The following is a 23,617-nucleotide window of genomic DNA, read 5'->3' on the forward strand; positions in this document are numbered from 1 at the left end:
TATTACCCAGCTCTGTGGCCATGGAACCTAGTGGCTCCCATTGTGTCTGGTTCACTATTTGTTGCCAAGGGGAACCACAGGAAGGAGCAGCCCAGCCCACGCCACTTCCTGCAGCTCCCCTTGGCTGCAAACAGTGAACTGGAGCCAATGGGAGCCATGAGACTCCGTGGTCATGGAGCCAGTAAAAGAAACTCACCAGAACGGCCAGTTAGCAGGTTTCTCAGAGTGGTTTCGCAGACTATTTTGAGCAATACTGTTCTACACCTTATATCACTTCCCAAAATTTTCTTCCCATTCCAAAGGACCAAAAGAGCTCTGTCCTAGACATCATACTGTGCTCCTGCTTCCATCTCAGCCCCGTTGGCTGCTGCCACTGCCCAACCAAGCACTTCCTGCAACAGTGATAGAGCCGTGAGGTACACTGCCCCTAACGGGTTCAAAGTTTTGCTAGATTTTCACATGAGATTTTGACAGTCTTGTCTGGAGCCTGCCAGCTGGACTTGGATGTAGACAGGGCTGGATTAGGATATGCTGAGACGCTAAGAGGTGTTTAAGAGTACCCAGAGCATTACCAAAAATGTGCATTATTTTCACGGAAAGGGCAATGAAAATAGAAATAATAAAGTTTTATATTTGCATATACACCAGTTTATAGGCAAAAATTCAACTAAAAACTAGTGATTTTTTTAAATTTAGATGCCCCTCATAATCTGAGGCCCCAGTGTGTTACCTGCACAAATTTCTCTATCCTTTCCACACTTTAGGGACACACCTCTACTCAGTTCCTGGGGCTCAAGGTGCAACCCTGTTAATTTACACACCCAGCCTTACCCTATTCCTAGGGCTCAGGGTGTAATTTCCTGCAGGTTTGCAGGATTTTTTGCCACTGAAAGAGCCTTACACAGTAATATTCTTATTTTCTATTTATTGACAATTCCCAAGCAAGCAGAATACATGTGCTAAGCATACAGTGTCATGCTCACTGATCCTGATAAAGACAAGCAGATTTCCCCTGTTGGCCAGGCAAGGTCAGTCTCTCTGGATCTTAGCTGCTGCACATCACAATCATGTCAGAGGACTTCTGGCAGCTCTGGTCTTAGGCTGTGTCTTGGAGGTGAGTTCTTCCAGGTCTTCCCTCCTTCTTTTGGTGTTCCTTTCTTTCTTTTCTTCTCTTTTCCTCTTCTTGCTTTTCCCCTTTTCCTTCTTTCCTTCTGTTTGCTTGTCTCCTTCTTGGACCCCAGTTTATATAGCGAAACTTGAGTCTTGCTTAGCTATACCTTAACCAATTATTTTAGTATAATTCTACTAACCAGTCATAAGGTACTGTAACAGAATTACCTAACTAATCATACCCCACCACCTTAGTTGATTTACACCTAGCAAAATTAATTATACAGCCAACAGAAACAGTTACAAACCAGACAAAGATCACACAGACAAACAATAGGAAAGTGTGAAGACAATAATCATAGAATGCAGATTCCACAACCTCAACTATTGATAAACAGTTTCTTGCCAAATGAAATGCTATTAATTAAGTTTTCTCTTCCCATCTTGATATCTGTTTCTTTATCTGGTGACAGTGGGTGCTAATAGGACAGGATCCCCTTCTCACAGCTTTGTGTGACACTATTTTAATACAAAAAACAGGACTGTGTAGCACTTTAAAGACTAACAAGATGGTTTATTAGGTGATGAGCTTTCGTGGGCCAGACCCACTTCCTCAGATCAAATGGTGGAAGAAAATTGTCACAACCACCATTTGATCTGAGGAAGTGTGTCTGGCCCACGAAAGCTCATCACCTATTAAACCATCTTGTTAGTCTTTAAAGTGCTCCACAGTCCTGTTTTTTGTTTCAGCTGCACCAGACTAACATGGTTACATCTCTACCACTATTTTAATACAATTTAGATGGAATGTGAGTATGTGACTCCAAGATTTACAGCTAATGGCAGCAGCTCTTCAGTTTGGCTGCAGAAGAAGGCTTTAGTTTAGGCCTACCAATATGGCTACAGGCCTTCCAATATGGCAACAGAAAAACCATATTGTTACAAGTGGATCACAAGCTAAATATGGATCAACAATGTAACACTGATGGGGGAAAAAAATCACTCTGAAATATCTTAGAATAATCAAGACGAGAAATAATTCTTCTGCTCTACTCCGTGTTCATTAGGTCTCCACTAGAGTATTGTGTCCAGTTCTGGGCACCACATTTCAGGAAAGATGTAGATAAATTGGAGAAAGTCCTGAGAAGAACAAAATAATTATTAAAGGTCTAGAATACATGACCAAGGGGCCAAAATAAGTTTGTTTAGACTGGAAAAGAGAAGACTGAGAAGGGGCATAACATTGTCAAATGCATAAAAAGTTGTTACAAGTAGGAGGGAAAAATATGTTCTTGACTTCTGAGGATAAGTCAAAAAGCAATGGGCTCAAATTGCAGCAAGGGAGGGTTAGGGCATTAGGAAAATCTTCCTGTGAGGGGGTGAAATTGCCCAGGGAGGTTACAGAATCTATCATTGGAGATTTTTTTTCAGACAGGGACAAACACCTATATATCTAGAAGATAATACTTAGTCCTGCCATGAATTCAACGGAGTGAGCTAGATGATTTCTTGGGGTCTCCTCCAGTCCGATGATTCTATGATCAAAACTGTAGCTTACTTAGCTTGTGCATGAATCTAGCACTGGATGTAGGGCTTCAAAACCAAAAGCTCTGTAATCTCTGGGTGCTTCCATCAGAGGATTTAGCCCATTAGTAACAGTAACTCTAGCATGTAAAATTGAATGCACTCGTCAAGAGATGAAAGTTGCCATATATATTAAGGGTTTCTTCAAGATGACAGGGGAATACTGACTTTGACACCAGGATCTTATTTTTGATAGGGTTCTTCCTGGGGACACTCTCTTCCTAATAGCACTATTTATCACTGTGTGAAAGGTTAGAATAGAAAAAAAAGTTGATCTGAAATGAAGGAATAGAATCTGTGTTATTTTAACAGCTGAATATGACATTACATCAGAGTTTGTATTGTGCAGCAAATTGCAATCTGTAGTGAAATTGCTTTAAAAATGTATCCATATATATTTTTCTAGACGTGTGATAAAGTCCTTCTGCAGCACTTTGAAATGCATTTGTAGCTAAACTGTTGGATGATATATTTTATATTATGCTGTAAGGACAAAGCAGTGGGACGATCATTACTTTTCTTCGTGTTTGCAATGTAGCCAATGTCTTTACTTGTAAATGCTCTGATGCTTGAAAGGAGAAGAGCTTATCTGTATGGTGACCATGGTTCGTGGTTAATGAAAAAAAGTGTGTTATTAGCTTATTGCTGTATGCTAGTGATAATGGCACCATAGCAATGTGTTTTCAAGAATGAGCTAATGTAATGCCTGAAAAATAGTGGTCAAGCTTGGAATAACACAGTGTCACTGTGATCTGGGCTCTTCCAGGATAGTGGAGGATTATGAGGGGGAACCTACAGCGTTTTCTCCACACACACATTTTTAATGATGAAAGAAAAATACTTGAGTTGCTGCTGATTTTCATAATGTGACTCCAAAGATTCACACCTGATTACACTGGAAAGCCTACTTTTAAATGCACATTTGCCATACACACCCACTGGAATGAGATATTTGCAGTCCCACGTGACAGAATAGCCATCTGTCTAGCCACGTGTGCAGGAAATGCAACATGGGTGGATTCCATATGTGGTAAGTAACATGCAAAAATAGGTATAGAAGCGTGTCTCCGGTTTCTAAAAATCAGAACCTGGAAGCTGAAGGTGATTAGAAAGATAACTAATATTATTGAGTGTTGAATTCAAGCTTCATGCCAAATTGAAGTCCTGTCTCTGTCCTACAAAGCATTCAGCTCCAAAAGAATACTGTGACATCACATACAACCAATCAAAAACAAGACAAACATTATGCTACTCTGATTGGAAGAACATTCCCTAGGCTGGGACCCTGCATTTCAGCACCACTGAAAAATAGCTATTTCTTTTTTGAGTGTGTCATACATTCCACACTACTTACTGGTAACGTAAATTATTACAATACTCAAGACATTTCATTATTATAGGAAAGTGAAGCTATTGATCGAAAAAAATTATTTTACAATCAATTGCATTTATTGAGTCTTTGGGTTTTTTTTTCTTTTTGGCACAGATACTAAAATCCAAAGGTTTCATATGCATTTTTGAAGTGCTGCAACTGTGTCTCCTACAAGTTTTGGGAAAGGTTGTTATACAGAGAGTTTATAAAATTACTAGCAAACTTACCCCATGTTGCCCGGGTCCTTCAGGGCAGGGCCTTGTGGAAGGCAGGGCGTGAGAGTGAGGATTGGGGCCTGTTATCTCCCCCCCCCCATACCACCTCACACCTCACCAGGAGCTTGTTCTCTCCCCCCATACCTCAACAGCTGGCCCCCCAACCTCCTAGCCCACCTGGGGCCTGTATCTCTCCCCCTCCCCCACTCTGCACTCTCTAGCCCAGGGGTTCCCAAACTTTTAGACACGGGGACCAGTAAATCCATTCACGAGCTTTCGGAGGACCGGTAACATTCATTTGCATATTTGCATATTCATTAAGCAAATGACAAATATGCAAATACATTGGTTTTGGTCCTCCCAAAGCTCCCAGGGCCAGCTTTAGCAAAGCTTTTGATAACGGCCACCCACAACATTCTTACCAGCAAGTTAAGGGAATATGGATTGGAAAAATGGACTGTAATCCAATAAAACCCTGCACCACCACATCGTGTATTGAAAAGGGGCTCATTTATTTTCAGAAAGCTGACACCATCTTTGGAATTTTTTTATCCATATTTCCATTCCAGATGTTGAATGCACCAAGTTCTCTCCATTCTGACACACTGTGGTGCCTTTAAACCTCAGTGTCAGCAGTGGGGATATTTAAAAGGCACAGCTTTTACATTTGTATTCAGGATCTGCGTGCGCCCTGAACTGTCCTGCTCCCCACTGGCCGATTCTCTCCCTCCTCCCCTCCCCACCTTTCCCCTCCACCCTCGGCCAGCCCCGCTGTCCCCGCCAGCTGATTCTCTCCCGATATCTTCTGGCAAGCCCTGCTGCCCCCGCCAGCCCTGCTTCCACGGGCTGGTTCCCCAGCCAGCCCCACGATCTCCCCCAGCCAGCCTTACTGCCCCCGCCCCCCGCGATCTCCCCTGGCCAGCCCCACTGCTCCCACCCCCCCCGGCCAGCCCTGCTTCCGCCGGCCAGTTCCCTATCCTATCTCCCCCTGGCAGCTCCACTGCCCCTTCCCTGCGGCCCATATCCAGCTCCCCCGCCCTCCTCCACAGCCAGCAATAAGAGCTCACCTGGTAACCCTCACTATGCCTCTGCCGGGAGCCTGAAACATACGGCTGCATCTGCCCAGCCCGGCTGAGGGCTTGGGGAACCCGGTGCTGCACGGGCAGTCCAGGAGCCCGGAACACCCTGGCAGCCACGCTGAGGCCTGGTATTTGTTTCCCATAGTTTGGGAAACGCTGCTCTACCCTGCCAGGAACCTGTTCTATCCCTAGGACCTTCCCCAGCCCACCAGGGGCCTGTTCTCTCTCCCCCCACAGGTCCCCTCCAGCCTGGCAGAGGCCTGTTCTTTCTCCCCACAAGACCCTCCAGCCAGAAGGGGCTTTTTCTCCCTTCACAAGCCCTCCCCTGCCACTAAGGACCTTCCCCCCCCCCCCCCCCCAATCCCTCTTAGCCACCGGGGCCTTTTTTCTTCTCGCCTCTGACTCCATGGCCAAGGGCCGGAAGGGGGCGGGTAAAGAATTTAGGGCAGGGCGGGTACTTTCTGTTGTGAAGGCAGGAAAGATGCAGAGCCCCAACCCTTCAGGCCCAGCCCCCGGTGCACACTCTGCAGGATAGCTCTCCCCAGGGCTTGCTGCCCCCAGTGGCGACTCTCATATTGCATCCCACCGAACAGCAGCCCCTCCCTTTGCATGTTATGGAAAACAGTCTCTTTCCTGGGGTTTCTGGTTGTCCTGGCACAACCAAACCAGGATGCTGCTTTTAGTTAAGAGAAGAGGAAGCTGCCTACCAAATTTGGTAGCCCTAACTCTTACCATTTAGGAGGAGTTCTTGAACAAATGGGCTCACAGACAGACAGACACATTCTGTGATATGGAGATAGATTTAAAGGAAAGGAACGGTGACCGTGTTATAATCGCTCTAGATTGTTTTTCAGTTCCGAAAAAAATCTGGGAATGGTTTTGATCCTAAAATAACTTACGTTAAAAAGTTTGTGTGATGGGAACAAGGAAGGGAAGATGGAAGCCGATGTCATTTCATCAGAAACTGGTTGTGATATCTTAATTGCATTTCCATACATGCACACTTTTAATGTAAACTGCAACTTTTCTGTAGGGATTTTTGTCTTTAAATTGTTGTTAAATACTCTCATCCTGAGCACCATCTTAACTAGATATATTTAAGAAGTTTCTCACACTTTAGCATTTTCTGGAAAGGCCCAACACTTAAGTCGGTCAGTGTCACCATTGATTTCACTTTGTGAAAGTCATTTCACTTCTCTGGCATAGGTTTTGGAAACCTATCCTCCATTTCATGAGCACAATGTGTGTAGGCAGATTTGTCATTTAGATGTGCATTTACTTCATTTGCAAGTGCCTAAATGCAAGTGCACCTGATTAAATGTCTAAAAAACTGTCAAGTTACACAAGCAATTACTTGTTGGCACAAACACAGAGACCCAAATAAGGCAGGGTCAGAAAAATTGATCCTGTGCATCACCATTTCTCCAAACACAAGATGGAGAGAATGTTAATAGATATTTTTCTGCCACAAGAATGTTGCAAGAAATGTTGCATTTGTAAACAAGGTGTTTTTTAAGTTCTCAAGCAAAATATAGCTGCTAAGTGTCATTAATTTAATAGGACAGTATCTTGAATGTTTAAAAGTCTCAGAAGGGTAGACTTGTCAGTCTGAAACAATAAAAACCCCTTAAAAACCAACAATATTCCTATAGCACCTTTAGGGCATGTCTACACTGGGAAATTATTTCAAAGTATCTTATTTCGAAATAACAACTCCCAAAATAACTATTTCCAAATAGCGTGGCCACACTACAAGAAAGCCTCAAAATTAGTCCGAGGCAGGCTCCCTTAATGTGGATTCGCCACCTCTACTTCGAGCCCCAGGAAGCACTGGGGAGTAATTATTTTCAATGACTCAGGGGAGAAGTTGTTTCAAAATAGCAGCAGTGGAGCAGCCACACTACCGCTATTTTGAAATAACTATTTTGAAATAAGTGTTATTCCTCATGGAAAGCAGGAGCTATTATTTCAAAATAACTAGCCCCTTATTTTGAAACAATGGGCTTGGTAGTGTTATTTTGAGATAAGGGGAGTTATTTTGAAATAACTTCCTAGTATATACCAGGCCTTAGGGACTAACCAAAACATTTATAGATAGTGTTATGAGCTTTTGTGGGTACAACCCACCCAAATATTTGTCATCTGAAGAAGTGGGTTGTGCCCACAAAAGCCCATGATACTATCTATTTATTTTTTGGTTCGTCCCTAAGTTGCTGCAGGACCATTGTTGTTTTTTTAGATTTTTTCATATGACAGTATATTAATTATAGATTAAAGAACTACCTAGACATTGTAGAGGGTACACTGTAATTTTCCATATTAGGAGGACATAGGTATGTCCAGGGTTTTTTAAATGTACACAGTAAGTAAAGAGGATTTTATTCACTGAGTTGAAGTTCCCTTCTCTTGTTTTTCACACACATATTCCAAGACTGGTATTTTTTGTTTTGCAGTCTTTGGCAAAAGAAAGGAAATCTGGCCCCGAAACATTGGATTGGACCAGCTAATTTAGTCAAGTGCAAGCCATGCCCAGGGACGCATTCCAGCCCAGTCTGTGGATCTGATGGACATACTTACAGTTCCAAGGTAAATTCACTTTACAGTCAGAAACTTTGTTTGCAGTGGCCACTCAGGTTGTAATGCAGAGAAGTGCTAGTTGTAGCAAAAAAAATAGTATTCAGTTTGTAGACAGCCATGCTATATATAAAAGGATGCTGATAATTTTATACTTGTTATATTTGGGGAAAGCACCAATGTGTAATTGCAAATACCCATTTCTGGATCCTCTGAGTCAATATTGTCTTATATTTGCTCTTTCCCCTGAAGTGGTGAAATGCTTTTCACATGGATGACGCCGCACTCGATCATTTCATTCATTGTATGGTTGGATGACAAAACCCATGGTACTGTTCTAGCTGCTGGCTTTGTCCTCAGAATGGCAATGTCATTCTGAGATGGATTTCCTGTTGAGTGGATAACATATTACAGTCCACTTAAGTCATAGATTTAACATTCTTGTGTTCCATAGGTAGCATATATTATAGCTAAGAAAAAAAGTTCTCTCAGAACCCAGCAGGTATAAATTGGACCAGTGTTATATTGACAGTCTGATTGCCTTAGGGCTTGATTCAATAAAAGAAACCCACTCCACAGCCATGTTTAATTCAGCAGTCCAAATCACATGCTGTTGGTTTTAAGCCTTCTGGTTTTTTGCTGGTTTGTTTTGTACAATACAGTGTTCTATATTTATACATCATGCTCTTGGCATGGGGAATTATGTCTGGGGAATGTCTCTAAAGTCTTTAGGGACAGATTCTTCCCTACTCTCAGCTAGAATAAATCTTGACAGCCGGTAAAACTACCTTTAAAAGTTTCAGGAGGGCTCAAAAGATGTAGGGAAATAAAATGATCAGCAGCAGAAAGTCCTGGAGCATATAGGGGTATGTCTACACTAGCCCCTAGTTCGAAATAGGGAGGCTAATGTAGGCATTCCAAGTTGCAAATGAAGCCTGGGATTTAAATATCCCGGGCTTCATTTGCATCTTCCCGGGCGCTGCCATTTTTAAATGTCCCTTAGTCCGAACTCCGTGCCCGCAGCTACATGCGACATTAGGATCTCTAATTCGAACTACCGGTACACCTCATTCCTAATTCGAACTACCTACTCCATGCCACGTGTAGCTGCGGGCACAGAGTTCGGACTAAGGGACATTTAAAAATGGCGGCGCCGGGAAGATGCAAATGAAGCCCAGGATATATAAATCCCAGGTTTCATTTGCAACTTGGAATGCCTACATTAGTCTCCCTAGTTCGAACTAGGGAGCTAGTGCAGACATACCTGGAGAGCAAGGCAGGGTAGTTTGGGCCAGTAACACCCAGTTCTTGTGCTCTTGCTGCTTCTGGGCAATTCTATACAGATAGTTACTGACATCAGCACATGGCTGTTCCATTGAAGCTGTTGTTTTATATGAGCAAAGGGATCCCCACAGGCCCACCAACCGGACAGGAGGGCCAAGGGAGACATTGCCCCAGGCCTGGTGATTCAAAAGGACCCAGGACTCCCAGCCTCTATTACTGCCACTGCCACAGGTCCTTTAAATCTCCGCCAAAGCCCCACGTGGCACTTTCCAGGCAGTGCTAAAGGGGAGGCTAGCCCCCAGCTCTGTCCATTCCTTCTGAGGCTCCACCCCTTCCCAGGAGTGCTTTGCGGGTGTCCCCCCACCACCACTTAGCCCAGGGCCCAGCAATTCCATCATGCCCCCTGAATCTCCATAGCCAACAGGAACAAAAGCAGATACTTTCTCTGTTGACCCACGTCCGTGTCTCACTAAAGCATGAAGGCTGTGGGCTAGGGATGTAAGCAACTAGTCGAGTAGTCAACTACCCAATAAGCTTAGGCATAGGCTTATCGGGTAGTCAAGTGACTTCTCGACTAGTTGCCCCCCTTCCTGGTTGACTCTGTATCAGAGGCAGCAAGGGGGTAGGGAGCAGGAGCTGGTGCTGGGGTGAGCTGACTTAAAAGCCAGTTCCCCCCAGCTCCGTCTCCACAGTGCAAGGGGGGGGCAGGGGAGACAGAGACGCTGCAGTCCCCAGGGCAGCGCGGGCCGGGACTATTCAGTCCTGGCTTGCACCGCCCCAGGAGGTCACCCTGCTGCAGCTCTGAACTTTAAAGATAGTAAGAGCCCAGTAGACTCTTACTGCTTTTAAAGTGCAGCGCCGCAATGGCAGCTCCTCCCCCCATCGACTAATCGAGTAGTCAATTCCGTTGACTACTCAATTACTTAATTAACCGATACTTAACATCCCTACTGTGTGCACGTCACTTCTAATGACATGCCAATATCCGTTATCCTCCATGAGTTTGTGCATCAGGAATGACAATCATTACAATATTTTTTCATCGTCCATGTTTGGCCTTGGAAAACCTGGAGCTGGTTTTGAAATTGCAGTCAAATGAGAGCTACATTTTTACTGCCGTCTGCCTTGTCCCAGTCACTAGTCTTTCTCCCCTGGTAACTGTACACAACTCCCTGATTTCTCCCTTTCTCTAGACCAGTGGTGCATAACCCATGGGCTGTGTTCCTGGGGGGGTCACAGCACTTCGATCCGGGCCGGCCGCCATTTTCTTTTCAGGGCTCGGCACCCGATGTACACGTGGCAGGGGTAGGGGGAGTGGCAGGGGAGCGAACCGGTGCTTTAAATTAAAGGGGCCGCAACAAAATATTCCCGGCGCTGGGGGGTCACAAATTAGAAAAGGTTGAGCCCCACTGCTCTAGACCCCCAACTCTCTGGATATGTCTAGACTACATGCCTCTGTTGGCAGAGGCATGTAAAATTGGCTACCCGACATAGTCAATGAAGCTGGGATTTAAATATCCCTGGCTTCATTCAAATAAAAATGGCCACCGCGCTGTGCCGGTTCAGCTGATCATCGGCCCAGCGTGGCAGTCAAGACACGGATCGGTTGACGGGAAGCCTTGTCGACCGCTCCCTTATGCCTCGTGAAACGAGATTTACAGGAGCGGTCGACAAAGGCTTCCCCTGTCGACCGATCCGCATCTTGACTGCCGCGCTGTGCCAACAATCAGCTGAGCCGGCACAGTGTGCTGGCCATTTTTATTTTAATGTCGCCAGGGATATTTAAATCCCCGCTTCATTGACTATGTTGGGTAGCCTATTTTACATGCCTCTGCCAACAGAGGCATGTAGTCTAGACATATCCTCTGCATCCCCAAACAGTTTGCGTGTTACCTTGGTGTTTATCTTTCCCTCCTCTTCTCCTCTTAGCCCTGTGGAATATGATCAGATAGAACAAATTGGTAAGTCGCTAGTAAGTGGTTTTCATTGTATATTCAATCGTACTATTTCACTGGCTCAGCATAACTGCATCACTCAGCCCGAGCACTGACTCTCTTAGCTGACCCACTCTGATTATTTTTTATTGTACTGTTTGATCCAAAACCACTGATGTTGTAAATTCACCAAAATGATGTGACTAAGCTGTGTGCCTAAGGGCTGTGATGAAGGTATCAAATGATTCCAGTTATTGAATGTTCTGTGGAAGACTCTCTCTCACTTGTCTGCTCCTGTGATGAGTGATACGCATCAGACTTGTGAATAAGCAATCCTGACTCATCTTGATCTGTTGTCTATTTATGTATACGTTGCTCAGGTCCCTGGAGTTGTAAGATATGCAGCTACTTTCTTTTTACCCGACTTTGCAAATACACCAACTACTGTGCAGTGTAGCATGAATCTCTGCTTAAAAGTTTTCCAGTTATAGTTAATATTACCTGCCGTTTGCTGGAGAACAGTAGGTTTGATTGCTTCCATTGCCGTGGAGTGCAGAAGTCTTATCTTTTCCTCATGTTGCACATTTGTAGTCGCTTTTCTTTAAATCTCCTTTGGATTGAAGCCTTTCCTGGCACCATGTAACAAGCAGTAATCCCTGAACAGCCATGTCAGCTCCAGCAGCCACATGCTTCAATGCTTGACCTTTATTAAACAAGTAACAGCTCTGTTGTATTAGCAATTTTCTGCAATAGTCCTTTGCAGTATGTTTTAAGGCTATATAGATGTGGTATGACTTACAATACGGTGCATATCATTACAATAACCCATATAGCACTGTGGCTTCCTGCCTTCACTGTAAGGCTACATCTAGACTGCAAGCCTCTTTCGAATGAGGCTTTTTCGAAAGATACTTTCGAATTTGCCTCTTTCGAAAAAGAGCACCTAGACTACAACCAGTACTTTTGAAAAAGCAAGCCACTTTTTCGGAAGAGAGCAGTCAGGCAGTCTGCATGCAATCTTTCGAAAAAGCACAGTTTGCATTACATAGCGCCTTTTTTCGAAAGAGCACTTTCAAAAAAAGGCGTTCTTCTTCGTAAAATGTGGTTTTCCATGGTCAAAAAAACTGCCGCGTTCTTTCAATTTACTTTTGGAAGAATGCGGCAGCAGTCTAGACACAGGTGAAGTTTTTTTTAAAAAAAGGCCACTTTAAAAAAAAAAACCTATAGTCTAGACACATCCTAAAGCTCTGCTCAGTTTCCCTTTTTGCAAGTGCTACCTTTTGACAAGTTTACTTTAGATCTGAATGAAAATCAGAATTTCCATCCTGTGAGAAATTCTGATATTTTGACCTCTGTTTTCATCATAAATCGGGGGGAAAGGTTAAATATTGAAATAGAACACAAATAACAGAAAGAGGTAAAAAAAAATAGATTGAGAAATGTTGAAAAAGTTTATCATTAATTTTTGTGCCCCATATCTGCTACCATGCCTCATGGGAGATTGAGTTCTGATGCCTTATGTCCCTTGCTGTTCTCTGTGGGCTGAATTCTTTGGCCAGACTACATCTCCCATGATGCATTAGGATCACATGACACACGTGATTGCACTGTAGTACTTCAACAAGAGCAGAGACTGAGGACTTGAATGCCCCATATTATCTTCCTCAAGGCAGGGCAGCAGCTCAAACAAAACAGATCAACACAAACCAAACCAAACAAAATGTTTCCATGTAATCCAAAAGGAAATATTTCATATAGATTTTCCCATAATAAAATACAAAATTTCTGCAAATCAAAATTTTCCTTTAGAAAATTTCAGTTTTGCTGAAATGGCATTTTCTGGGTTTTAGGGGTTTTTTTTAAATCTATACCCAGCTAGTTCTACTCTCAAGGAAGAGATCAAAGATCATTTTCCCCAACTGCCCTCCCCACAAAAAAGTGTAATGCAGAAGGTCAAACTTAATTATCATACTCATCCCTGCTGGCTTTAAAATCTAAAAGACTGGGAGCCATTGCAGTTCTAGAGAACATCCCTGGGTGATTTCCCCCCTTTCATGTTATAGTGTCAGAACTTCTCTCTACAACAGATCTTGGACTTACGGTTTTATTTTCAAAAGTACTGAGCATAGCTGACTGCTTCATTACCTTTAATAGGATGTGTGGGTGCTCAGGACACTTTGCAAATCAGGCCATTAATTAAGACCAATATCTGCTGTCCGCCACTAGGACAATTGGTGTGTTAGGTGGATGTTTTCTTCAGTGTTCCCACACACCAGTTTGAAGAATATGAATTGCAGAATCCTGTTTCAGAGTAGGCTCTGTCCCGGGGTTTAATACAATTGCCCATCACTGCAGTACCTCAGCACCTTCCATGTAAAATCAGTAGCAATACTAAAGTCCATACTGGATATCATGGAGTCTCTAGAACCTCTCCCTCTTCAAATCTGAACTCTGTATTTGGAGTAGGAAGTTTGGGTTTTGATTTTTTTTTCCAGATATCTAATAAAGGGTGTTGCGTATGTTTATATATTTTTTCTGGCTTTACAAAGTATCATGTTCTTAGGGTACTTACTTTAATGAGCATAAATTAAATAAGCATGAGCGAAGTCATTTCAATTTTTAATTCATCTTAGTTACTCATAGTTTGGAGATTATCCTGCATTCTATCCACAGACATTGAGTGATTTTATTTTGAAATCAATATGCTATAGGCATCTTTCCCTCCCACTTTCTCTGTGTAGCTGCTATGCCAAGTTAAAAGGTTTTAGTGATACTCCAATGAGAGCCACACCATGTCACCTCCATCCTAAAATAGCCACAGTTGCCACAGAGAGTCTGCTGTTGCGGCTAGACTGGAGGAGCTAATTTATGGCATTCTCTTTTTGAAGGTACAACCTGTGTGGCAAAATGCCATTCAAATATCAGACTCTTTAGGCCCTTGATATCTTGAGGCTAGCAAATGCAGAATGTCACTGGAGAGAGAGGAATTTCACAGCACAGGAAAACAAGTGTTTTCTGTGAGTAGCGCTTGGCAGGAGTTAGCATTTGCCATCAGACAGAAGCTTCTGTTGAATCCTATAGCTGCACTCAAATCAGCTCCCACGTTTGCATTCTTAAATAGCTGTTACATATTAGCAAATTGTACATTAAGGGCTCAACTCTAAGGGAAAATGTAAAGTTGACAGGTCTAATGCATAATAATTTTACTTAATATACTTGTCTGCTTGTCAGAATCAAGTGCTTTTATAGATTTGGCCTTTATATCAGCTCTTCACTATTAAATTATTTTATTTTCAGCATACTCTTAATAGTTTCAAATGACTGCTACAAAACTAAAGGTCACGTTTAAACAGCCTAAAAAATAAAATGTTTATTGTAAGTAACTATCAAGGGTTTATTATATCTCAGATGTATTAAGAAGAAGATTGGAAATCCACGGGGGACTTCAGAGCCTTGTTTTTTCTCCTTTTTCTAATAATCCTTCTGACCATGTGGTTGCTAAACCAAGTTGTTCTTCTTGGTTGTGGAGGCTGTGAAGGCTAGGACTATAACAGAGTTTAAAGAGAAGCTAGATAATTTCATGGAGGTAAGGTCCATAAAAGGCTATTAGCCAGGGGGTAGAAATGGTGTCCCTGGCCTCTGTTTGTCAGAGGCTGGAGAAGGATGGCAGGAGACAAATCGCTTGATCATTGTCTTCTGTCTACCACCTCTGGGGCAACTGGTGTTGGCCACTGTCGGCAGACAGGATACTGGGCTAGATGGACCTTTGGTCTGACCCAGTACGGCCATTCTTATGTTCATTCTTATGTTCTTATGGTTCTTCCCTTTCCAGGGCATCAGTATTGTTGAATATTACTACATGTATTATGGGTAATCTAGCACACAAATGCCCCTTCATGAGAGGTAGATGTGTAACATTCTTTTTTGAATTTGTTGTACATGTGTGTGTCTAATGGGCACAGCATGCAGTCTCCCCTAATGTCAAATGAGAAAGTTTTTTTAAAGTTCTTATCTAAAGGATGGAGGGGAACAATTACTTTGGGACAGTCATTTAAAATGAATATGTCCGTCAGTCATCTGTTCTAATAACCAGGCACTACGTACAGTTCAGATAAGTTCTATAGTTTTCATTGATTTATATTTGTCAGTACAAGAATCTGCCCTAGTTGAGTTTGTTACAGTCTTTCCTTTCAAAGTGGGGTTGCCAAGTGTCCGGTTTTGAACCAGACAGTCCAGTAGTTGAGCTTTCTGTTCGGGAAACAAATTGAGAAAATAGAAATGAGAAAATAGAAATGTCTGGTATTTTCTAAAATAAAATCTAATGTAGATTGTGAATTAATGTCAAGTATGTCCGGTATTTTAGTGGAAACCACCTGGCAACCCTACTTCAGAGCCCAGTGGATTCTCTGGAATAGGACACCATTTTTGTGCATAGGTGATAGGATTATGTATGCATCGTGGTTTGAGATGACGGCAGTAAAGCACTTCACCACGGAATTAGGCTAACCCAAAAGACTCTTCACAGTGATGTTTGCTTGGGGCTTGTAAGTACCTTGACGCTGAACTAGTGTAGGTTGAGGTGGAGGGAAGAAATGAATTAAAAGGAAATGCTGGATCTTCCCCTTCCATATTTGGATGAGAAGCAGTGCTAATGTCACTAATTTGCTCTTCCCCAGTTATAGTTTGATTGCTCAGAATGTAATATCTTGACATTAATTTTCCATCCAACTATTGCTCAGGCATGAACATCTTTTTATAGATAATTCCATCAAGTTTCTTCACTGCTATGACAGCATATCTTCAAAGTTTGGTATCAGTGTCTCAAGCAGAAATAGGACAACAGTAATTGGTTTGATGGATAGTGACCTTGGATTTAAGGATTTCAGGGAGCACATGGTAGAGGGTAGAGTCGCCCTTATTTTGCAAAAGTGTCAAGAAGCTTTTGGGCACTGACTTGCAATATGTTAACTTTATAATGTATGGGTTTTTTTTTAATGGGTGCTATTATTAATGGTTGCTACTTATTCTTGAAAGGGCAATCAAATCTTCTGCTCTTACAAACTGGATGCCAAAATATTTCACAGCATTATCACCATATTGTTTTGTAGTGCATGATATTACTTAGACTCAGGCCCACCAAATGGGGGTAGAAAAGGGGGCCAATTGCCCAGCGGCCTGCAGCACAGTGGGGCTAAGAAAGCCCTAGCCAGTCTGACCTTGCTTTGCACCCCTCTGGAAGCAGCTGGCACCAGTGGGATAGCTAGAACGGCCCACTTGGGTGGACCCCGACTTTGAGTAAGTGGTCAATGATAAGGGCAGGAGTGAGCCACAGTGCCCAGCCCTGCTCCCTGGCTGGAGCTGGAGTGCGGTAAGCCCTGCCTCCGCTTCCCAGACAGGAGGAGCAGATAAGAGCCCCGGTGCCCCAACCCTGCTCCCCAGCTGCAGTAAAAGCTGGGGCATAAGGAGAGCAAAGTGGATGTGCGACCCTGCAGCCCACTCAGGCCTACCCGTGATTATGCCACTGGCTGGCACCATCTTAGTGCTGACTCCATAGCTCCTATTGGCTGGGAACTGCAGCCAGTGGGAACTGGGGGAGCAGTGCCTGCAAGCGGCGGGGCACAGAGACCACCTGGCCTCCCCTGCCTAGCAGCTGCCTGAAGGGTGTGCAGGTCACTTTGGGAGCTGCCTAAGGTAGACACCAACCATTTGGCCCAAACCCCTCACCCAAACTCCATCTCAGAGCCCCACCTTTCACCCCCTCATGCACCCAAACGTCTGCCCAGACCTCTCTTCCCCCTCCTACACTCCAGCATGGTGCAAGCGAGTGTGGGTTGGGGAGAGTGAGCAAGGGGGGAAGGAGCAAGTAGGAGCCAGGGCCTCAAAGGGCATGTCAGATGCCAACCTTGGCAAACCTATTGGGCAGACAGGTGGAAGCCCTGGCCATTCCTGAAAATCGCATCCAACAGTGCAGCTGGCAGCTTGCTGGGCATCAGCTGGCACACGTACCGCACTGCCCCAAATGTCAGGTGGACCACGTCAGCGCGGGTGTGGCTTGTGCGTGCAGTGGGGCCCATTGACTATTCTGCTTCTCCATGGCCTCTGTAGCTGCAGCAAACACAGCTGGGGGAGGGGTGTATGTTACCTGGCTGGAGGTCAGACAAACAAACAGGCACAACAAACTCTCTGAAATATATAGTAGATAGCTGTCCCTTTCTCCACCCCTGCCCCCTACTGGCAGTATAATTCCCTCCTACCACACTGCTCCCCTTCCATTATATGATAAACATTCGAATTCCAGGCACATCCCATTGTCTTGGCACAACCAAACCATAACCTTGCTTTAAGTTAGAACGCAGCTTCCTCTTATGCTAAGTTTGGTGATCCTAGCTCAGATGTGGCCAACCCATTCCAGACAAAGAGCCACAATAGCAGAGGAGACAGCATGAAGAGCCGTGGCAAAGTTGTTGAGCAAAAAAAAAAGCAGACGCACTGGGGGAAAATAGGTGTTGGTACATCCATCCCAGGGCACGGCTGCTTTTTTTCGCAGCCCTGCCCTTTTTTTCTCTCTCCCTCTCTTCATGCTGTCTCCATTGCTATTGTGGCTCACAAAAAAAGTACTGGGAAGGGGTGAGAAGTACACGCTCTGGGAGGGAATTTGGGTGCAGGAGGAAGTAGAGAAGAGGATGCTGGCTAAGGGAGGGGGCTCCAGGCTGGAGAGTGTTGGGGTCAGGTGGAGGGTTGGGGTGCTGAGCAAGCTGCAGGCTTGTGGCTGTGAGGGTGCAGGGGTTTGGGCTGGGGTGCATGAGGGGCTCAGGGCGGGGAGGCTGGGAGTATGATGGGCTCAGGACACAGATTTGCAGTGTGTGGATGGTGCAGGAGTGTTGTGGCAGAAGACTGGAGATGTCGGGGTGCAGGAGTTTGGGGATGTGAAAGGCTCAGGACAGGGGGTTCCAGTGTATGATAGGATCAGGTTTGGGGGTGGCAGGCGGGGGGGTGCAGGAGTGTTATGATGCTGTGGCCAGATGGGGACTTGTTGGCCAGCCTTCATTTTTAAATAAAATACTATGTCAAACACAAAATGTTTCAGCATTGTCTTTATTTATGAGAGGGGCAGGGAACCTGTTTTGAGTCAGGGGTCATTGACCCACAGAAAAGTCAGCTGGGGCCACACAAGTGAGATGCAAAAAAACAAAGGCTCCAAAACCCCCCAAGCCTCACTAATGTGGCCCCAACTGTGCTGGTGAGGTCAGGGGGCAGGATGCTGGGGCAGGGTGCTTGTGGGTGCTGGGACAGGGTACTCATAGCGGGGGTCTGGCCAGGAGGAGGGGACAGAGACAGCTGGGGCCAGTACCTGGGGATCCCAGGTCTCAGGAAGCAGCGCTGGCTGCTCTTCCCTCCCCTCCCTCAGGCACCCCCTCTGCTCTAACCCAATCCCTCTCCCCATCCTCAGAGCCAGGCACACACACCCCAACCCAGTCCCCCTCCCCTTCCCCAGATCCAGACACACCCACACTCTAACCCATACCCCCCCCCCGCTTCCTCAGAGCCAGGCACACACACCCTTAATCCAATACCCCCCCAAGCCAGGCACCGGCCCCCTCTATGCCAAGCCCCCTCCGCCCTGCCGTAACCTAATTCTCAGGTTCTGGCGTCATCGCCGCTACAGCTGTGTCTCCCTTCAGGCACTGGAGCACGTGCGCTGAGCTGCCGGCGTGCCGTGTGCACCCGCTCCCCCAACCCCCATGCCCAACTCCTCCTATTCCCTTCCCCAGGCCCCCTCCCTCTCCCTTCTCTTCCCCAAAGCCAGACACGTCCCCTCCCCGCTCTAACCCAATTCCCCTCCCCCACTAACCTTATGCTCAGGTCCTGGAGCCACCGCACCCAAAGCCGCTGCCTGTGCTCAGAAGCCAGCTGCTAGCATGTGCAGACTGGGACACTGTGTGAGACCCGGCCTGCATGTGCAGGATATAATGCTGGGGGCCATGAACAGAACGGCGCGGACCATGAGAATGCATGCGGCTCACAGCAGCCCGGCTGTGAGAGAGGCTGACCTGAGCATTTCCGGGTTCCATCCCGGTTCCATCAGAAGCCGCAATGTTTTTTCTTCACGAGCCACGGGTTGGCCACCACTTTCTTAGCTCTTAGAGATGGACAGACAGACAGGTGCACATTTATACAAGATATAGTAAGGTTTCTCCCTCGCAATAAAGTTTTCTTTTGAAAAGAGAAGCGACATACAAACTTCTCCAGACAATTCTTGGCACTTCTAAAGAATCTTTCATTCAGGGTTCTTAAAAAGCTCTTTGTAAATACTAATAAATAAAGCTAGGGAGGTAGCTAAGCCCTATAAAGAGTGTTATGTAATTAGTTAACATTTTGTCAGCAACACATTAAAAAAATAACTGCATAGCTGTCAGTTTTAGAGGAAGTTTAATTAAGCTGGTTAATAAAGCAATTACCTGAACATGACAATGACTGTACTTAACTAATCAGAAAATGAAAATAAGGGTGATCTTAAATTACAAAATACACACCTCAATGACTAACAGTCCCTTAAAAGATTGAAAGGTACATTGACATAATTATTATGCTTGTAATTAGGTACATTGTTGTTTTGCAAATTTTAATTAAACCATTGCAAACTAATTAAGCCCATGATCATGTCTCTTTTGTTTGAAAATGGAAAAGTCACCTACTGTTGTCATAGCACGAGGTAACTAATTTGATATTAAGGGATGCAAGAAGCAAGCAAGGTTGCTTCGAGGATGGAAAAAGAGAAAATAAAACAACAACAACAAAGACTGGCTAAAAAAGCCAAACTTTATGTTCTTTCATAATGTTTTTTTTTAATGCTCTCCATGCAGTCAGCCTCAGAAACACAATTAGTAAATAACTGAAGCAACTCCAAATGTGAGGCATTTAGCACAACATGCCTTAGAATTTCATAATCTGCCTTACAGCAGGATACCATGCACACTGTCGGGACCAGTAGCCAATTTTCCTTTAGCACAGCTTTCTCCACACTGGTGTTTTTTAGCCAACAAATGGGCATGGGTGGGCAGCCCAGCTGGTTTTCTGTCTTTGACAATGAACACAACTTGAGCAAAAAACATTTTCTCAGTTCATTTGTAGTTGCAAAAAATAAAAATAAAAAAGACTGGTTATACCAAAACAGATATAGGTTGAAACTCTCTAAACTGGGACTCTCTGGTCTGGCAACATCCATGATCCAGTAGGACCACAGATGTTCCAGGACCAGAGAGTCTCGGTGAAGAACTAGCACCTGGGAGCCGTTCAGGCTGGCAGGGCAGTGGGGAGCCCAATGCACGGCAGTGGGGTACCTGCAGAGCAGTGGGAGCCCCACGTGTGGTACTGGGGCTGGCCAGTAGGGCTGTAGGACCCTGGTGCACAGAGGCAGCAGGGCTGTGCGGTGTGGTATCAGGAACCCAGTGTGCAGAGTCGGCATGTTGCCCAGTAGGGCAGTGGGGGCAGGTGACAGGGCAGTGGGGGAAGCAAGAGAGGAGAGCCTGGTGGCCAGGCCAGGGTTGGGGAAGCCAGTGTCAGGGGGACCAGAAATAACCTCCCTGGTCCAGGGCTAGATCAGATATTTCCTGACTTCTAACCTAGGGAGAGCTTTACACATTCTCTGCCCCTTTCCTTTTCTGTTGCATTATTTGAGCTCAGGGAGGGCCTCCTACTACCCACAGTTACTTCAAATGAGATTTTCCTACTTACTTTTTGTTACTGCTTCTAATGACCCAGCAAAGCACTCTTCAGAAGTTGGCAAGCCAGCTTAGGTCCCTTTCATTTGAATGGGAGCAACAGCATTCCCTTACTTCAGCAATTAATTTGGGTGGAGAGTTCCAGTAGCACTCACGCAAGCCTAACTTTGGTCCCATTTAAATCAGTGGTAAAACTCCAATTGGCTTCAGTAAGAGCAGAGTTAAAGCAGCATTGAATGCTTTTGGAAGCGACACCTCAAGGCCTACAGTGTGTATCTCTGTTGGTCAAGTCCTATAGTCTAAAGAGGAATGAGCAGAAAACTGGGGATTCTTATCCCACAAAGCACTGGGTAGCTTTAGTTGAGTTGTCTTGGAATGGGTTTCCATCGGCAGAGATCACACTTAGGTGTGTCTTTGAAAATCTATCCCTCAACCACCCTGAACTTCCTTGTTGGTGAAGTGGATTTGGAAATCCCTGCCTGTCAAGGTGTAGAGAGATGAATTAGATAATATCTGCACAGCAGTATGCTCAGCTTGAAGCATTAAAGTGTTAAATAAGAATAGTTTCAGTTGTTTGTAGTTTGTAGTTGTTTGCAGAGTAGATTTTGTGATTTTATTCCTAAACCAGCCTGGCATTTTAGAAACAGGTTGCTTTAGCTCAGTGTTTCTTAAACTTTTTAAGACCGAGGAACACCAAACAATAATTTTTTTTAATGAGGAACACCAAAGATGTTGAGCCAAAAAAAAAAAGTTGCCTGCCCCTTTAAGGGCGCCCATTTTTAATTCTGTTGTTCTCTGTGGCACACCTCCAACTGCTTTGCAGCACATGGGTGTACCACGGAACACAGTTTAAGGAACACTGCTTTAGCTGTTCTGCAGGTACGTATTAATTATGTTTTATTGGGCATTCAGAGATCTTTATACAAAAGGTGCCATATAAACTAAAAAGCAAGCTGCTGCTGTTATTATTACACAAGATTGGAGACCACCTACATTCCAGTTAAAGATAAAAGTGATGCTGTTAGAATGAAGCATATGTCTAGAGCCCTGCGAATCCAGAGAAGTGTGAATGCGGAAATCCAACGCTTGTTTCTGTGGATATGGATGCAGATGGAGAGACAAATTTTGTATTTAGAAATCTACAGATGTGTAGATATCCATTTTATAACCATGGATATCCACATCCGTGGATCATTTTTGCAGATATAGATGTGAATGCAGAAACCGATTTTATATCCCTGCAGAGCACTACCTATGTCTACTCTATAAGTCAGGACTCAGCAGGCCTACCCCTAGCCACGGCTCTGCTCTTGACACAGTGCTAGCGCTGCCCAGACCAGGAGGATACTACATGCTAGTTGAACATACCCCCAACCCAGCCAGAGGGGAAAGGACAGCAGTAGTGGAGCATCTGATGACCACAGCGAGGATGCACTACACAGCAGAAATGGCCAGATGGCTGGATAGCTGACATGCCCAGTAGCGATCATCAAAAAATGTAGGCGCTAGACCCAGCGTGGAATGGTGTCATGGGATGGGTGCTGGGAGCATGTGACATCTTCTCCTATAGCATCTTCCCTTATAGGTAGGTGGATGTGTGTGCGGGTGGCCAGAGCGTTTATTGCCCCCAACAAGGCTGTCTGCACTGGAAGGGTTGGGCATAGGCAGAACACTTAATCCCTCCTGCCTCCCAGTCCCTCATCAGTGCTCCCTGTCCAAAGTCCCATGCCAGCTATGCCTCTGCTCTAAGTGTCACAGTCACACAGTTACGGGGCTGCCATGTGGTCATTTGCTACAGTGCCAGAAGGGGCCTTTCTATCGATGTAGTAAATCCATCCCCTTGGGAGGGAACAGCTATGTCAAAGTAATAATTCTTCCTTTGTCTACACAAGGGCTTAAGTCAGCTGAACTAAAGCTGTCAAGGGTGTGAATTTTTCACACCCCCGAGCAACATAGCTAAATCAATTTAACTTTTAGGTGTTAATGAGACCTGAATTATGCTGCACCTCTTTCCACCTTTTCTATTTGTTTCTGGCTTCACTAGGGCCGTGTCCAGACTCAGGGGTTTTTTCGGGAAAAGTAGCCTGCGTCCAGACTCAAGCCACGTTCTTTCGAAATTATTTTGAAAGAACGCGGCTTTTCTTTCGATGGCGGTAAACCTCAATTTATGAGGAAGAACGCCTTCTTTCGAAAGTTCCTCTTTCGAAAGAAGGCGTTCTTCAATGTAAAGAGGCCGTCTTCGAAAGAGAGTATCCAGACTCTCTGGGTGCTCTCTTTCGAAAAAGCGGATTTCTCTTTCGAAAGATCCGCCTGCAGTCTAGACGCGATCTTTTGAAAGAGGCTCTTTCGAAAGATGCTTTCGAAAGAGCCTCTTTCGAAAGAAGCCTGCAGTCTAGACATAGCCTAGATGTACTAGTATATAGCGGGCCTTTTCATCTCTCCACAAAGCTGCTGGCCAGCTGTTTGTTTATGATCAAAGACAATGCCATGTAAACAATCCAGAGAAGGACAGTTTGGAAAAATGTTGACTCAGACTGTAATAAAGTATATCTGTTATATTTTACACCATAAACAAAAAGTTACCATCCCTGGAGTTTGCAGTCTCTTCATTGATACAAGCAAATAAATCCTGAAAATTGCACAGCGTTGGCTTCTGGCTGATTTTCTTTTCTGTCTTAGTCAGTTTGTGCAGGGATCAGGGTACAGATGTGTTTAAAGGGCCGGATTCTAATCTCTCACCGGG

The 23,617-nt window shown here is 44.8% G+C and overlaps 1 protein-coding gene across 1 annotated transcript in view; it reads left to right on the forward strand.

Annotated features, from left to right (window-relative positions):
- SPOCK1 (SPARC (osteonectin), cwcv and kazal like domains proteoglycan 1) overlaps positions 1-23,617 on the forward strand; it is a 637,569-nt gene that overhangs the window by 413,606 nt on the left and 200,346 nt on the right. Inside the window, exon 5 of the mRNA XM_075900445.1 lies at positions 7,814-7,946. Within this exon, the coding sequence (XP_075756560.1) occupies positions 7,814-7,946 (133 nt within the window). The remainder of the gene's footprint in view (positions 1-7,813; positions 7,947-23,617) is intronic.

The sequence above is a fragment of the Pelodiscus sinensis genome, chromosome 17, assembly GCF_049634645.1.
Source record: "Pelodiscus sinensis isolate JC-2024 chromosome 17, ASM4963464v1, whole genome shotgun sequence".
NCBI lineage: Eukaryota > Metazoa > Chordata > Testudines > Trionychidae > Pelodiscus > Pelodiscus sinensis.